The sequence below is a fragment of the Rana temporaria genome, chromosome 3 (assembly GCF_905171775.1).
Source record: "Rana temporaria chromosome 3, aRanTem1.1, whole genome shotgun sequence".
NCBI lineage: Eukaryota > Metazoa > Chordata > Amphibia > Anura > Ranidae > Rana > Rana temporaria.
This window is the reverse complement of record NC_053491.1, coordinates 219,766,396-219,784,855: the sequence shown is the minus strand read 5'-3', so window position 1 is coordinate 219,784,855 and position 18,460 is coordinate 219,766,396. Positions and strand designations below refer to the sequence as shown.

Sequence of the window (18,460 nt, the reverse complement as noted above, 5' to 3'; positions counted from 1 at the left end):
TGAGGCCAATCACTTCACTGTGTATGTGGATAGTTTACAACCACTTTTAAGTAAACTTGTACTGAGCAAATTTATATGCTGTCCATGCTGGGCTCTCCTTCTGAAGTTACCTAGGTGTTACAATAATCCAATGGCTTCAATATTTGGTGAGCCACTGACCTGAAACAAGTATGCATATCAAGAGTTCTGACTGCACTCTGACTTTCTAATTGATGCTCTGTTTCCAAGTTAGACCCCATTCACACCTGAGTGTTTTGTAGCTTGAAGCCTGAAGCTACAAAACGCTGGAGGGTAAAAAATCTATCATTCTCTATGGAGATGGTTCACATCTCCACTACAAAACGCCTGAAGCCAGAAGTTCAAAAACGCCTAAATCTCAGACAAGTTCTGGGACTTTTTTTTCGGCAGATTTGGGCGTTTTTCTGCTTTTAACATTGTTGACCCTAGACCTGTCCAAAATCGCGGTAAAAAACGCCGCAAAAATTGCGGGAAAACGTGGTAAAAAACGCCGGCAAAGAGCAGTAAAAAACGCAGCAAAAAACACGGAAAACGCTACGCTCAGGTGTGAATGCAGCCTTAGAGGCAGCCAGGCAGCTAGAATTTTTAGAAGATGGCTAATCACTATTTACTCTCAGTGCAGGTTTCATAATATACTGTTTTTTTCCTTCCCCTGCTTCATCTTGTTGCTTCCCACAAGCAAAATTACTATTTATGATTTTTGCAAATTCTAGGATAATGAGCTTAAAATAAGAATTCGCGGAAGCAAAAAAAGAGGCACATTTCTAGCAAAAAATTTAATAGCATCCAATGGAATCATACACATTATTGACAAAGCGATGGATTTTGTGGAGCCAACTTTGGAAAGCAACACAAAAGTAAGTTAAAAGTTATTTTGTTTGAGTTTGTGAAAACCCTATAATTTCATGTATGCCTCACGATGAAAGAAGAAAAAAAGGAGTAATAAACCAATTTACATTTATCCTATTCATCTCTCTTATATAAAACATGAACATTTTCTAACATTTGTAAAACTAACAGACTGCTTTCCATAAAAAAAATCATTCTATAAATGCTTATTTTTTACATGCTTTGTGTATTTAAAAAAAATATAATCTTTTCAGCCAAACATGTTAATCAGTTTGAATTAATTTGAATAATTTTAGTAATGTGTGCTTTAAAGTGGACATGAATGCAAAAAGTTGATTTCCTAGGTTATAGGGAACATCAAGAAATTAGGCAGTACTAAGCGGTACACTAAAAATGTACCCTTTGTCTTGAATACCACATGAAAAATACAAGTGCGATGCTTGGTCTGTGAGGGTACCTAGGGCACTGCTGCCTTGGACTACTAGTCTCACCAGATTTGGGGTAATATTTGGTGATGCCACTACTGTGTTGCTTGCTGGAGAGAAATCTGTACTGCATATGTTTATAATTTTTTCCGCTTTGTTCCTTCATTCATGTTGGCAGGGCTGGATTAAGAACATCATGGGCCCTGGTGCTGAGGATTTTAGTGGGGCTTTTTATAAAAAAGAATAAAAAATAAAAATGCAAACAATTTTTTGTTATAACATATTAAATTTAAATAGAGAGAGATAGGATGAGAGAGAGGATGTACATGAGCATGCACATCAGCATGCGTGGGAGTGAGAGCAACGCAGCCCGGCCAAGGTAAGTGACCAAAGGCACCGGACCCCGAAAGGAAGACCGGGTGAAGATGAAAGCCCCCGGAACCATAGATGATAGGAGCCTTATTTTGACCAGTGGTTGGGTAGGTCCTTAGCAACCTACCCCCCAAATTTTTGGGCCAAATGGGCCTATCTTAAGGTAAGGGGCCTGGAGCTTCAGCTCCAATAGCCCCTATGTTAATCTGGCCCTGCATGTTGGGGGTCTAGTCTTCTTCTGCATGTCTCTTTCTTGAATTTTTCCAGTCTGGGGTTCAGCAGCCTTCTTCCTCCTATGTATTTTATACATTTTTTAAGAGAAAAACAAATTAACTGCAGCAGTTTTTGAGAAAGACCACTGTTAATTGGAAACATTGGGGCTTATTTACTAAAATTTAAGTGTGGATAATCTGGTGCAGTTCTGTATAGAAACCAATCAACATCTGGGTTTTATTGCCAAAGCTTAATTGAACAAGCTGATTGCACAGCTACACCAGATTAAGTGACATGTTGAGGTTGATTTACTAAAGGCAAACAGGCTGTGCACTTTGTAAAGTACAGTTGCCCTCTGCATTGATGTGGTGCCGCAAAGAAGGCGTCACCGATTCGGACGGTGACGTTGCCGGTAATAGGCGCTGATTTGGCATGTGATTTGAAATGTCAAATCAGCCCGATGTCAACGGGGGCTCAATTAGATTTAAAATCCACTTTGATTGCCACCTAACAATAACAAAACAAGTTAGCATCCTTTTTGCCCACAGCTGCTCACAAACAGCAAAAGTATAAAATATACATTCCTACCTTTAATTCTACTACCTATTTTTTTTCAGGAAACAATCATGGAAATCCTGCTAGAAAATGGTAGATACAATCGTTTCAGGTCTCTGTTGGAGGTGAGTTTTTTTCCCTTGCTACTTTCTCTTTCAGCCTTATATTGGAGTAATGTTACTACTGCCTGTCATATGCATTTTCTTCATAGAAATCTAACCTTGGACCTGACTTAGAGAAGGATGGGCCTTATACTGTGTTTGTTCCCAACAATGATGCACTTTCTGGAATGGAGAATGGGACTCTGGAATACCTGCTGTCGAGAGAGGTATAATCATTTCATAAAATCATCCTATCTGGATGTTACTGTCTATAACTAATCTGGTTATAAAAACTGTAATAAATAGAAATGAGTGATTAATTGCAAACCGGCTCACAATACTGATTGGGGGAGAGGACTCCAATATCCACTCTACCAGATTAGTAAATTTTTTAGCTATGAATTCCCTACTGATTCTGCTAAACACCAACATGCCCCCCAAATGGAAGACCACCCTTCAGGAGAGCTCTCTGGCCCCTATGGATGCCCTTTAGTCACTGGTCCACTGGAGATCCCATTTTTAACGGAAACTTACAAAGAATAACAAAAAATGGGTCCGGTCATTGTTGACCTACCAATAATACTAGTTTCTACCTTCACTGACCAGGAATAGGCATTGAACAACCAAAGTCACAACTCAAGATCTGCATACTTGTTGCGGGTCAGTGACACAGACAGCACTTAGGATGCTGGATTGGCAGCAGCCAGGCAAGTTTCATAATGAGAAATTAATGATGGGAACCTGTATAACTTTGTTCTACCCTAGTAATAGCAGTTGCTTAAAGGGGTTGTAAAGGTTCGTCTTTTATTTTCTAAATTGGTTCCTTTAAGCTAGTGCATTGTTGGTTCACTTACCTTTTTCTTTGATTTCGCTTTTAGATGTTTTTTTCTTTGTTTGAATTTCTCACTTCCTGTTTATCCTCAGTAAGCATTCCACCATCATCAGAGCGGTGGAAAGTCATTTAGAACAGCTTACTAAACACCTTACTGAGAAAGAACAGGAGGTGAGAAATTCAGACAAAGAAAACAAAGAAAAAAAACATTTAGAAGGGAAATTGAAGGAAAAGGTAAGTGAACAACAATGCACTAGTTTAAAGGAACCTATTTAGAAAATAAAAAATGAACCTTTACAACCCCTTTAAGGAGTGGGTATAATCATTGATTATAGGAAGAGAATCCTGGCTCCCTGAGACAGAACAGGCCAAATCAGTGGCTCCTCCCTCCCCCCTCTGGTCCGGTCGGTCGGTGGCCAGTCGGGTCATCGGGAGCACCAGCACTTACCCCATCGATGGCAGGCAGCGCTTCCTCTGCTCTCCTCTGCAGGCATCACGGTAGCTTCTGCCATACATCTCCTCCCTCCTCCTCGGTGGTTAATTGGAACGCTTCTCCTTTTGGCCAATCGGTAAACGGGCCTGAGACCCACTTCCTGATTGGCTGGGAGGAGAGTCAGTGGGACAATAGCAAAAATTCATTCGCTATTGCCACACAACTGGGTGGAATCAGGGTGTAGAGCTCTGCCCCGAGCCCACCCTTTTTTAAAGCCTCAGGCTCTAATCATGTGCTTCAAATAAAAACCTGATTGGAAGCCATGTGCCATGCATGTAGGTTAGGGGGCATGGATGAGGGGCGGCGCCCCTGCACCATTAATGGACAGGCTGCCACTGGGCCTAATACTGAGGAAGTCTATTTCCTTGTTAGGTGCCATCCTAAATTTGTATTTTCTTTTTAGAGTAAAAGAGACTTGTATGTTTTAAAATGGTCTCACCTCTCAATATGTTTAAAATGTAGCAATTAAATTATGTGAAACAGTATGACTGAAATAGCTGGTGAATAAAGCGTCCACACCATCTAAGTGTTCTCATACAGCAAGGATGAAAGTAGATGAAAACGTATACAATAACAGGTTTTCACTGGTTATGGACACTTGTCTGCTGATAAGGTAGACTAATCATCCACAATACTTACCACTACCATTTTATGGTATTGGTCTGTGCTGGGGTTTTTTTCCCCCCATTATTAGGTTTTGGTGAAAAGTTTTAACTATTAATGGCTGCTTTCACATAATTAAAGGTGTACATAAAAATCAGATGATGATACAGGAAATCTGAACTTCAGAGGACTTTTTTTTATAAATGTGTATGCTCCGAATGTGTGAGTGTGCATGTTTATTTTTGTGGATGTGGGAGGAGGAGAGCATGATTTCCTCAATGCCATTTTATTTCAAAAGAAAAGCAAAAGCAATCACTTGGGAAAATCAGTTTTGGTTGATCAGTTCTTCCTCTGACTCAGTAAGCTATGAAATACTATCATGCAAGGCATAAAAACAAACAATCATTCCATAATAGGACTATAATGCAGTTTGATGGCAAACCTAATAAGTCACAAGTTCAACCTTTAGCACTCTTCAGTCCATACAGTATTAAGACATACATTTGTTTTTTTTCCTCTTTTCTTTCTAAACAGGGGTCCTGGAAACTTTTAGAACTTATGAGATACCACATTGTCTCATCCGCCGAGGTAAGTTGAATTTTTGGTTAATTAGTAGCAAATTAGTGAAATGTACAGCTCAGCATCCTTGTCAGTTTCCTGGTGTAGATGTGATATTGATGGGATAGTTGAAGCCTATGGAGATCTTAACACAAAACTAAACCCTCTTCTCCTTACAGCCAAGGAAGCTGCCACCTTATGCCGCGTACACACGGTCGGAATTTCCGTCAATTAAAGTTTTATGTGAGCTTTTGGTCGGAAATTCTGTCCGTGTGTAGGCCCCATCGGACTTTTTTTAAAGGCATTTCCGACAGCAAAAATTTGAGAGCTGGTTCTCAATTTTTTCGACGAGAAATTCTGATTGCCTGTATGCAATTCTGATGCGCAAAAAAACATGCATGCTCAGAATCAATTTGATGCATGCTCGGAATCATTGAACTTCATTTTTCTCGGCTCGTTGTAGTGTTGTACGTCACCGCGTTCTAGACGGTCGGAATTTTATGTGACTGTGTGTATGCAACACAAGTTTGAGCCAACATTCCGCCGGAAAAAATCCAAGTTTTTCTTGTCGGAATTTCCGATCGTGTATACGCGGCATTAGAATCTGTTTGATCTGCAGTTGCAATGATGCTGCACATATGATCAGCTATGACACCAGCCATTTAATGGCATGCTAGTTTGGTTGAGAACACAAGCAACTGTGAGGCCTCGTACACACGGCCGGTTTCCTCGGCAGAATCCATCAAGAAACTTGGTGGGAGATTTTTTTTGCCGAGGAAACTGTCGAGGAACTCGACGAGCCAAAAATAGAGCATGTTGGGGGCGTGGCCGGACCGAGCTGAGAGATGGACGCTTGAGACCAGAGCTCCTGCCACCTCAGGGCAACTTTCACCTAAAACGGAGGGCATAGCTCGAATTTTTCTCTGCTAAAGGGATGGGCACTGCGTCCAGAGCCTCCTCCACATCCAGGTCACGTTCGCCTAGAGAGGAAACCGGTAATTCGGTTCATTTCACCTCAGACATGTCCCGCTCGCGCAGAGGTAACATGGAGCCTTCCCGCCGGAATTCCTCCTCGGGCTCTCCTCAGTCTACCCTCACGGAACATTCAGGTATCGTTCTGACGCCTTCACCGACTGCACTCAACCCGGTTCCCGGGACGGGAGCCTCCGCACAACCCTATCTGACTATCGCAGATCTCAGGTCCGTCGCGGCGGACATTAAGGACACCCTGACAACTGCCATCTCAGAGCTCCGTCTGGAGGTTAGATCCCTGACTGACAGAGTCGCCCGTACAGAGGGTGCTGTGGAGGATCACACCATTGTAATCCAACGCTCGGTCAGAAAAGTGGATGACCACACTTTACAATTAAGGGACATGAACCGTCACCTTGAGGACCTGGACAACAGGGGCCGCCGCCAAAATTTGAGGGTACGTGGGATCCCCGAAACAGTGGAGGGGGAACATATCTCGCAAGCAGTGACGGAGCTGTTCAATTCAGTGCTCGGCAGGCCACCTCAGGTGTACATCAATATGGACAGACTCCACCGAGCCCTTCGCCCTAAAGGCAAGGAGAATGACCCCCCTAGGGATATAGTTTGTTGTCTTGCGGACTATAAACTAAAAGAGGATATTGTAAAATCGGCCAGAGGGAAACAACTGCAATACAGAGAGGCTCCAGTGCAGATCTTCCAAGATTTGTCCGGGATAACACTAAAACACCGCCGGGATCTTAGACCACTGCTGGAGGTATTGAGGGCCAAGGAAATCAGATATAAATGGAAGTACCCTTTCTTCCTATCAGCCTCTCATCAGGGCCGCACAGCCCTCTTGAAGGTCCCGGAGGATCTTCCTCACTTCTGTGACACGCTGGGTATCCCCCAGGTGGCAGTCCCGGATTGGTATGCGGCATACCGGCAGTCGGTTAATCGATGGCCAGCACCGAGAATAGAACCGATGGAGACGCAGGCAACCAGATTCCGTCGCCGCCGATCAACGTCAGGATCAAGGATCCACCAGGGCCAGATAGCCCCGAGGCCTGATCACTCTCCCTCCCCGCCACCGGCCTCTAGGAGGGCAAGAAGAGATTAAGGAAATGAGAGGGTACTCCGCAAAGAGTTTACAGCCTTGATGCTGTTTCAATATTTTATTCTCTTCATTTGCTTGACTGTCTCCATGTGTCAGTCTAATCGTTTTGAAATATTCACTCCTTGACTTTCTATTATAAATTTTTGTATGTTTATCCTGTTACCTCTCTCCTCTCTAATTGAATGGTTACCCAGCCAACATAGAAGTGGTCTTATGGAGCGGAAAAGGCCTTCAGTGTTCTAACAAAACATGAGGTGATGCATGATAGATTTTTTGCCCTGACATCTGTCCTTTTGGAGGCCAAGATTTGTTATTCATTGTATTGACTACAGCGCCCGGAATGCTTTGCGCGGTCAGTCCGTCTTTGAACTGAACTATACAACACACAACGTCAGAACAAGAGGCCGAACTACAATACCCAGAATGCTTAGTAAATGGTCACCCTTTTCGTCATAATTGAACGTCTGAGCTTTCCTTCTGGATATAGCGGGCTGGGGCTACACCCCTATGTACTGCGGAGTGCGGGGACCTGATACTCCTCTCCACGTTCAATGAGCGTGCATACAGACCTAATAGAGCAACGATCAGAGACCGGCATGACTGACGTTGAGTACTAGGCATAGGAGTGAGCTGCGATAAGACTTCTATATGCACAAATATGCCGCTGTTTATTGCTATAGACAAGATCAACGCGCAGTCGCAGCACAGGGAAGGATTTTCTCCTCTGACAAGTGTATTATGACTTTTATTGTCCTACGGCTGTGCAGATAACTGAGGATCACCTGGGTACGCTCCGGGTCAGGTGAGAGAAACAATAGGAGCGATCCAGGTTGTCCTCGGTTGGTACGTATGTCCAGGTCAAAGGTACAACCCATGATGACGATTCCCAGTAATGGTTTTTGTGGACGCTCTGCAGTTAAGATTTGATCCCGTTTACCCCTAGGGAGGTTATTAGGTAGTTAATTCACCAGATAACTTAGTTGTGTTAAGCTCTTGTTTTTTTTTTTTTTTTTTTTTTTTTTTTTTTCAACCATAGGATACTACTGTCTAGAATGCTCTTTTTAGGTATGCTTGGAATTGGGCAATAAGACTTGGGAGACAAAGGTAACCGCATTTAGTTTAATAATATATATAAACCTCCTTTCGTTAACCCTGATCAAAGAGTCAGGATCTGGATGGCTGGGGGAGCTCTGTCTTAATTTTTAAGGGCCCGACCTTTGTGTTAAAATGTTATTTTTACAGTTATTAAGGTTGATCTGTGAGGGGACTGTGGGTTTGGGAATGGATGAATTGGGATTGCCCCCGTCCAGGGGAGGGTGACGCGACCTTGTCGCTCTCGTCTATAGAGGTGGGGGGGGGGATTTTTTTCTCGCCTTGCCCCGGGATGGGGGAGGTTGGAAATATGGTGATTACAACGTAAGGCCCCTGCCACATACAATGATGCTGCAGGATTGGGCCCAGGAGCTGGGGGAGGGAGCTCCCTCATACCCTGATGCACATTCATATGTGAATAAGAACGTTGAGCTCTCCCACAACCTGCAGGTTATTTAACCGTTACCCCGCGTTGCCCTGGGGTGGCGTGGCGACTATTGTTTGTTTTGCCTATTAGAATAGTGATCTTTATTTTTGTTCAAAATACGGAGTTTCTTGGCTTGTCTTGGTCAACCCCCATACGCTGACGCCCGGCGGCCAGTAGGCCGGAGTTTTCCTCTTGAAGTACTGGTCCTGGGTGCGGTGTACACTCGGTCCCGAATCTAAGTTACTGACTTGGGGACTGAAGTAATTCTTTCCCTAAGTACTCGGGCTATCTTGATAAAGCTCTGAGGGCTGATTTGCAGCTTCAGGGCTTTCACACCACCCTCTGAAGACCTTTACCTATATTCTACCCATCCCCCCACCTCCCCCCCTTTCCTTTTTCCCCCCTTTCCCCCCCTTTTTTTTTTTTTTTCTCATCTCCCCCATTTCCTCTCTCCCCTATTTTCTCCCCCTCACATTTCCTTTCCTTGATACAATATGGCTAGTGCTATGAACGCGAACCGACAGTCCAGAGACCAGGGGAATCCCCCCATGAGTCTTAAGGTATATTCTCTGAATACGCGTGGACTTAACATCCCTGAAAAACGTTCCCAATTGCTCTCTTCTATACAAAAAGATAAACCACAAGTAGTGCTGTTGCAAGAAACACACTTCAGATCGGACAAAATACCCACGCTACGTAGCCGTTACTTCCCTGTGGTTTTTCATGCTACCAATAACATTTCAAAATCCAAAGGGGTATCGATCCTGCTTTCTAAACACTGTCCATTACAGGTTGAGGATGTACAGGAGGATCCGCAGGGGAGGTTTTTATTTCTCAAGGGTAAGATACAAGGTACGCCCGTGACCATCGCTAATATATATGCCCCCAATTCTCAGCATGTCCAATTCTTCCGTAACACCATTCAACTCCTTACAGCTTTCTATTCAGGTTTGCTAATCTTGGGAGGTGACTTCAATGTCCCTCTCAACCCCATACTGGATACCTCGAGTGGTTCCTCTTGCATGACCTACCGTGCCCTTCGGGCTATTAAAGCACAATTGAAACTACTGACCTTGCACGATTCGTGGCGAACGCTACACCCGACGGTGAAAGATTACACCTTCTATTCCCCTACGCATGCTAAGTACTCTCGTATAGATTTCATCTTTATTACACAAGCGGATTTGGTGCGCCTCTCCAATGCTACCATCGAACCTATGGTGTTATCGGATCACCATCCGACCACTATGACATTGACATGGCGAGGTATAGGTACTGGAAGGGGGGCATGGAGGATGGATGACTCAATCCTCCTGGACCCGGTAGCAGCGGCTAACTTGTCGACTAGATTATCCCAATACTTTGATGAAAACTCCTCAAGAGAGGTTACGCCCGCCACTGTTTGGGCTGCGCACAAGTGTGTCCTTAGGGGTGAAATCATCTCTCATATGTCGCAACGGCGTAGACTCCAAACGGCTCGCATAGTAAATCTCTCCGATAGGATCAAATCCTTAGAACTAGCCCACAAAAGTTCCTTAGCGGCAGACACCCTTGAGGCCCTAATAGCGGCCAGGAAGGAGCTTTTGGGGGAACTACAGACGAGAATGAAACGTAAGTTTGCATTTGTTCACAAACTCTACTACGAATTCGGAAATAAACCTGGAAAACTATTGGCTAATGCGCTCCAGAGGAAAAGAGAAGCCCACACGATTCACACTATTACCACCCCTACAGGGGAAGTTCTGCACAGGACTGACCTTATCGCTAAACAGTTTAAGTCATACCTATCTTCCCTATATAATCTACCTACGTCGTCTTCGCCGGGGCCCAATAGCTCTCGAACACTGCTTATTGAGGAGTTCCTCTCGAAATATGGCACACCACCTACTCCTATTCCAGATTTGTCACACTTAGATGCACCGGTCACAATAGAAGAAGCCCTAATAGCTTTAAAACAATTGAAGCCCGGAAAGTGCCCTGGCCCGGATGGTCTAACCTCGGGATATTATAAAACATTTTCATCTATACTACTCCCACATTTTATCAAAGCCTTCAACGATCTACCATTCCCCTCCCACACAGGTTCAGATCTGTTGGAAGCACATATTACACTGATCCCTAAACCTGGGAAGGATTCCACGTTGGCCCCCAACTATCGCCCAATCTCTCTATTAAACGTGGATATAAAATTATTCGCAAAAATTTTGGCCAATAGAATAATCCCTTTTTTACCAGATGTAATATCGACCGACCAGGTGGGTTTTGTCCCTGGCAGAGAGGCCCGGGACAACACCACGAAGGCGATCAATGTTCATCACTGGCTCTCAACCAATGATTCAGAGGGTTTCCTGCTGTCCCTTGATGCCGAGAAGGCGTTTGATAGGGTGGCCTGGGACTACATGTTGGCCGTCCTACACAAAACAGGCTTTCCGGATCGCTTTATTCAAATGGTAATGGCACTTTACTCTGGCCCAACTGCTAGGATCAGGGTCAATGGCCGACTGTCGGACGCCTTCTCGGTACACAATGGAACTAGGCAGGGTTGCCCCCTTTCTCCCATGATTTTTATTCTAACCCTGGAACCGTTTCTCAGGAGATTAAGAGACAACCGGGATGTCAGAGGTGTAACAATTGATAGCAAACAATATAAAATTGCAGCCTATGCTGACGACATCCTCTTGTTTCTGACTAACCCATTAATCTCGATACCTAATCTCCTTAAAGATTTAAGAATGTTTAATACAATATCTAATCTGCAGATCAATTTCAATAAGTCTACGGCACTTAATATCTCCCTTACCCAAGCCACGGTCGACCTTTGTAAACAAAATTTCCCCTTTGTTTGGGAACCCTATGACATCACATACCTGGGAATCAAGCTTCCTACGAGGCTGTCTGAACTATATGCCAAAAATTTCCAACCCACACTGCAAGTGATAAAAGAGGATCTGCTTAATTGGACCAAGGGAACTTTCTCTTGGTTTGGTAGAGCAGCACTGTTGAAAATGAACATTCTTCCCAGAATGCTGTATCTAATGCAAGCGGTCCCAATAAAAATCCCTGCCTCTTTCTTCACTTCTTTCAAGTCCCTGTGTAGGACTTTCCTCTGGGCCGGACGGCCCGCTAGATTAGGGTGGGACAGGCTCACCATCCCCAAGATGAAGGGGGGAATCGGCTTACCAGACCTAGCTCGGTACCACCAGGCGAGTCTACTAACAAGGATCGTTGATTGGCATCTACATAAATCGGGGAAGGATTGGGTTAAGCTAGAGGAAGCATTTGCGGGATACGAAATATCCCATCTTCCATGGATAGACTCGAAATTAACCCCTAAAGCTTGTAAAACTCACCCTCTGATTGGTCCGACACTATTGTGCTTCAGGGCTATGAATAGATCTATGAATATAGTTACATTCCCGGGACCCATGACACCCCTAAACAATAACCCAGGGTTTCCAGAAGATATCCCGGCCATGGACCCAGTAAGGTCCCAGATGACACCCACGTTAAGGGCAAAAAAAATTTTTCATTCAGATTCATTGCTGACGCAGTTGGAAATGACCTCGAGATTCCCAGATTTTGATATACCCCGTTTTAAATTTTTCCAAATCCGACAATTTTTTAGTAAAGCACCTTCAATGGCACAATGGCACAGAGAACTCACACCTTTTGAAGCACTGTGCGACCAAACTGAACCGCAACGGCACTTGATCTCTAATTTGTATGCTTTGCTCACGCCAAATAAGACACTTAACACGGACATTCACAGTAAATGGGAAACAGACCTTGCTATTACCTTTTCTGACGAAGACTGGAAAGCGATTTGGTCCCATACACACAAAGGATCAATAAATGTATCTGCCCAAGAGAACAGATATAAAATTTATTCAAGGTGGTACAAGACTCCCAGTAGACTACACAAAATATTCCCTAATGTCCCCCCTGTGTGCTGGAGATGCAACTCGGCCGAGGGGACTCTCCTGCACATATGGTGGGAATGCCCGTCAATTCAAACTTTCTGGGCGGAAGTCCATGCCCTCATTGTCCGAATAACCACATACACACCTGATTTCACCCCGGCACAATATTTACTCCATCACACTTCCTTACCTCAATCAATTTACAGCAAATCCCTTATGATTCACTTGATCAATGCAGCTTCTCAGTGCATCCCTGTGCGATGGAAGGATCCACAACCTCCCACGATAGGTGAATGGCACAATAGGGTCATTAAAATTGAGGAAATGGAACGGATCATTCATCAAGCAAAGGATAGGGCTGAGAAATTTAGATATACTTGGGGGTGCTGGACGCAATACAGGGAATCTTTATCCAAGGGAGCTCCGCTTGCTCCCTCTAACAACCTAATTCAGCAGACCCCAATTAATAATACTTAAACGCTGAATAAAAGTACATCCGTTTCTTCCTGATTCCCCCCCCCCCTTGCGCTTCAGCTTTCTTTATAAATGGGTATGAATTTGAGTATGGGGCTCAAACTTCAGTAGACGCTATCGTGGAAATGTACCTCTAAGGATGATGATCCTATATGTTTAGTTCACCCAAGTGCAGGGCGTCCCCGTCCCCCCCCCCTTTTTTTTTTTTTTTTTTTTTTTTTTTTTTTTCTTTTTTCTCTTCTCTCTCTCTTTTCCTCTTCATGATATGGCTGACTTTTACCCAGGGTTTATATCAGGGGGACCCTACGAGCTCAAGGACCATGCCAACCCTAACCTTTGGGTTGATACCACGATTACCTTCCCGTCCACAGTGTAGTTCCCATCAGGGGTGGACTTTTTGAGAATGGGATTGGCGATGGTCTCCTACGCAATCTTTTTTTCTTTTTTTTTTGACATAGGGTCCCTAACCACATTCGCCTTTCTGATTGATTCCTTGATCCCTCGTTCTAGGACTCGGGTGGGGTCAGTTCCCCTCCCCTTCAGAGGATCTTCAATTTCTATATGAACTAGATATTTCTTAATCTTTACAAGACTGGAATAAATGCATTATTAATATTTGCTTTCCTTTGTACAAGAAATGTGATTTTGACAGCCTTGTGAAATGCATTGTACATGTTAATATTCCTGATTATTTATATTTGTTTAATAAATAAATAAATAAATTTGGAAAAAAAAAAAAATAGAGCATGTTCTCTTTTTCCTCAACGGGAATGGAGAAAATTGGCTCGTCGAGTTCCTCGACAAGCCTAACAAGAACTCGACGAGGAAACAAGTGTGTAAGTGAATGAATGACTTCCTCTTGAGCAACAGTCACTCACAATCCCATCAAGGTTTGTAGAAAATAAAAAGGGGTCAGCATATATCAGGGGAAGACAATTCCTCTCCGAATATAGGGATTTTTAATGTGAGGTGTGTTGCTCTTGGTATCTAAGGTAGGCGCACAAAACACAAGGTTTTTAGTAGTATCAAAAATAATTTAATTATATAAATATAAAATATCATATTTCATACAGTTATTAACATAATGGGATATATATGATCAAAACCACATTTTCATGATAAACAAGGTAAAGGGGAGACAGGTTATTTAAAGGAAAGTTGATGCGAGTTTGCCAACTAGTTTCTATGCAATTATGCAAGCCCTGACGAAGCACATCTAGTGCGAAACTAGTTGGCAAACTCGCATCAACTTTCCTTTAAATAACCTGTCTCCCCTTTACCTTGTTTATCATGAAAATGTGGTTTTGATCATATATATCCCATTATGTTAATAACTGTATGAAATATGATATTTTATATTTATATAATTAAATTATTTTTGATACTACTAAAAACCTTGTGTTTTGTGCGCCTACCTTAGATACCAAGAGCAACACACCTCACATTAAAAATCCCTATATTCGGAGAGGAATTGTCTTCCCCTGATAAGAACTCGACGAGAAAAACGATGTGTTTCGCCCGCCGAGTTCCTCGGTCGTGTGTACGAGGCCTAACAGTTATCATTCACATCATGCATGCAATGTAACTGTTTTAGGAAACTATTAGATCAAGTTTAGTTCCACTTTAACAATAGAAACATTATCTGCTTGTCTTGAAGAACTTCTGCCGTCTATGCTTTAAATGTGGGGTGACCAGTGACATGTAAATACTATTTCTTCAAAATATTTTGGGTGGCTGTATTCTTTATTCCTTTTTGCTTACCCTCTCATAAACCTATTTGTGGTTCTGTGTAAATTGAAAAGTGATAGAAAAAGGGCAGTTCTAATAGAAGTGTGTTACACAGTCTACAATTCAACTGAGTGTGTATAAAGCCAAAAGTATTTTTTCGTCACTGTGTCCTCACTATTGGTCTTGGTGGCTTCTGTCTGATATACAGAAAGTGATGGGTAATCCAAAATGGTAACACTTATGGAAGTTGAGGGGAAATCTTCTAAAGGAGACACCTGTTGAGATGACAACTGTCTATTGACTTTGAAGGGATATTCTCTAACTTCTTGCTGTGTCTCTGGGATATGAAGAAAATATAAATCATCCTGAATGGATATAGACAATGAAAAAAAAATGACAGGGGTCTTAACCATTCCATACTCTATCCACAACTTAAAGGGGTTGTAAAGGTTTGTTTTTTATTTTCTAAATAGGTTCCTTTAAGCTAGTGCAATGTTGGTTCACTTACCTTTTCCTTCGATTTCCCTTCTAAATGTTTTTTTTCTTTGTCTGAATTTCTCACTTCCTGTTCCTCCTCAGTAAGCTGTTCAGTAAGCTGTTCTGGCTGACTAACCACTGCTCGGATGATGGTGGCAAGTTTACTGAGGAGAAACAGGAAGTGAGAAATTCAGACAAAGAAAAAAAAATTTAGAAGGGAAATTGAAGGAAAAGGCAAGTGAACCAACAATGCACTAACTTAACCCCCCTGGCGGTATTCCCGAGTATGGCTCGGGGTGGTATTTCATTACTGAAAGCGGTAACCCCGAGCCAGACTCGGGATCGCCTCGCAGCAGCCACAGGCATGGTTTACTTACCTTGTCCCTGGATCCTGCGATGCCGCCGCGCTGTGTGATCGAGCGGTGTCTCCTCGCTCGATTCACAGTGTCCCTGTGTGCCGCCGAGCTCCGTTCCCTGCGACGTTACGATGTACGGGGCGGAGAACGGCGCCAAATTCAAAAAAGTAAATAAACACAATACATACTGTATGTAAAAAATACACACCCCTTTGTCCCTAGTGGTCTGCCCAGTGTCCTGCATGTACTTTTATATAATAAAAACTTTCTGCCTGGAAACTGGAGATTGTCCATAGCAACCAAAAAGTGTCCCTTTACATCAAAAGTGGTTTTAGACCAGCTAGAAAACAGCAATAATAAATTAGAATCACTTGCAGAATTGAGCGATAGCGATTTGTGGGGAAATTCGTCATAAAAAAATAAAAGTAATGACAGCGACAATTCTGCAACTGAGCAAATTTCAGTGATTTTGAGTTGCTTACATTATTGAATATTGTTATTATAATTATATTATTATTGTTATAATTATTTATTATATTTTAATTTATGATTTTGTTTTTCAAACTTTTTCATACCCGAGATGTCTACTAGACTCTGGTTTGGACAGATTTAAGTGAATTATTTCTAAGAATTACAGGCCTGCAATGTAAAACGCCAAATTTCCATGCAAAATAATGGTACCGCTTTCAGCACCTAAAATCTGAAATAATCATACCGCCAGGGAGGTTAAAGGAACCTATTTGGAAAATAAAAACGAACCTTTACAACCCCTTTAACTTAAAGCTTAAAGCTGAATTCCAAGTATGGGTTGTATTTGCTTAGTTACATTGGTCCAGCTTGAACCAGTGTAAATATATATATATATATATTCCATACCTGTGGGACTGCTGTGGAAGCAGAGAATAACTGTAGTAGTAACTGTTACTACAGTGATGGCTGCAGTCTTCCAGGTCCCATGCTGGCCACAGAGAACACCTTTTATTTTTTTCAAACAATCATCTTGTTTCTTTACAGCTGGATGTTGCGAATATCATATCATCCTCTCAGATTATGAGTATGGCAAACCAAATGATCCAGTTTAACACAACCAGTAATGTAAGTAGTAGAGTGTTTCTGTGTAGCCCATTAGGATGTAATCGATGGTCATTACTTTTCTGTTGTCGCTTAAAAACCTATTATTAAAATATATTTTGTATAAAGTGTGGATCTGACACATTAATTTGGTCTCCTTAAAGCATATGAATAACAAATATATTTCATTCATATTTACAGAATAAAAATGCTAGTGAGCACCAGAAGGTCTCATTATGGGATTATTATGGGATTATTATCGTCTTTTGGAAAAAGGGGTGAATGAAACCTTTACCACACATACATATAACCACAAGTCAGGGAGAGATAATAGCCATGATAAGCAATAGGGTTAATTTACTAAAGGCAAATCCACTGTGCACTACTGCAAGTGCACATGAAATTGCAGTCGCTGTAGATCTGAGGGGGAGATGCAAGGAAAATAAAAAAACAGCATTTTTGCTTGTACATGATTGGATGATAGAAATCAGCAGAGCTTCCCCTCCTTTAAGATCTTCCCCTCAGATCTACAGCAACTGCACTTCCAAGTGCACTTGTAGTGCACAGTGGATTTGCTTTTAACAAATAACCCCCCCCCCCCCAGTCATACCATAGTATCACAGAACAAAAACACACTGGCCCGGATTCAGAAAGAAGATACAACGGCGTATCTCCTGATACGCCGCCGTATCTCTGAGTCCGGCCGTCGTATCTATGCGCCTGATTCATAGAATCAGGTTACGCATAGATATCCCTAAGATTCGACAGGTGTAAGTGACTTACACCGTTGGATCTTAGGCTGCAATCTCACGCTGGCCGCTAGGTGGCGCTTCCGTTTGTATACGCAAGGAATATGCAAATGAGGAGTTACGCCGTTTCAGAAACTAACGACCGCCCGGCGTTTTTTTTTTACGTCGTTTGCGTTCGGCTTTTTCTGGCATATAGTTACCCCTGCTATATGCGGCGTATCCTATGTTAAGTATGGCCGTCGTTCCCGCGCCGAGTTTTGAATTTTTTACGTCGTTTGCGTAAGTCGTTCGCGAATACGGATGGACGTAATTTACGTTCACGTCGAAACCAATGACGTCCTAGCGACGTCATTTAGAGCAATGCACGCTGGTAAATTTTACGGACGCCGCATGCGCAGTTCGTTCGGTGCGGGGACGCGCCTGATTTAAATTTTACACGCCCCCTAGCCGTGGAATTTGAATTCCGCCGGGGGATTTACGATACGCCGCCGCAAGTTTACAGGCAAGTGCTTTCTGAATAAAGCACTTGCCTCAAAAACTTGCGGCGGCGTAACGTAAAATAGATAGGTTACGCGGATCTAAAGATCCGCTAACCTATCTGAATCTAGCCCACTGTGACCAACCATGAGATTATCCACTGTTAGCATACTATATATGTACGGTAACTTTTTAGCGATGCAGATTTTTTTTTTTTTTTAACTAGGCTCTCGGCTAGACCTAAAATATAGGTTGATATAGCAGGTTGAAGTTGTATAGTCACAAGATATGAAATAAAGTTCATGATGGCTCTCCAATGTGCCACATTCATAGGAAAAGTGCATAAAATCTGAATAAAATGACCTTGGCCCCCTGAGCAGTACAAACAAGTTGAGGAGTTATCTGAGGAGAATCTAGCTGTTCTAGCTGTTCTAGCTGTAGTAAGGAATGCTCTATGGATAAATCTGAAGGGAATCAAGCGATCTTTGGACAATAAAAAGGTTGTAAAACACAAACATACTCGCAGTCATCCTGGTCCATCATTGAAGCATTCATCAACCATTTATTATTTCACACTAAAAGAG

General features: G+C 42.7%; 1 protein-coding gene across 1 annotated transcript in view; it reads left to right on the top strand.

Annotated features, from left to right (window-relative positions):
- Positions 1 to 18,460, top strand: part of STAB2 (stabilin 2) — a 218,364-nt gene that overhangs the window by 62,933 nt on the left and 136,971 nt on the right. The window contains exons 13-17 of the mRNA XM_040344273.1: positions 732 to 875; positions 2,495 to 2,557; positions 2,644 to 2,760; positions 4,996 to 5,049; positions 16,594 to 16,674. Of these exons, the coding sequence (XP_040200207.1) occupies positions 732 to 875; positions 2,495 to 2,557; positions 2,644 to 2,760; positions 4,996 to 5,049; positions 16,594 to 16,674 (459 nt within the window). The remainder of the gene's footprint in view (positions 1 to 731; positions 876 to 2,494; positions 2,558 to 2,643; positions 2,761 to 4,995; positions 5,050 to 16,593; positions 16,675 to 18,460) is intronic.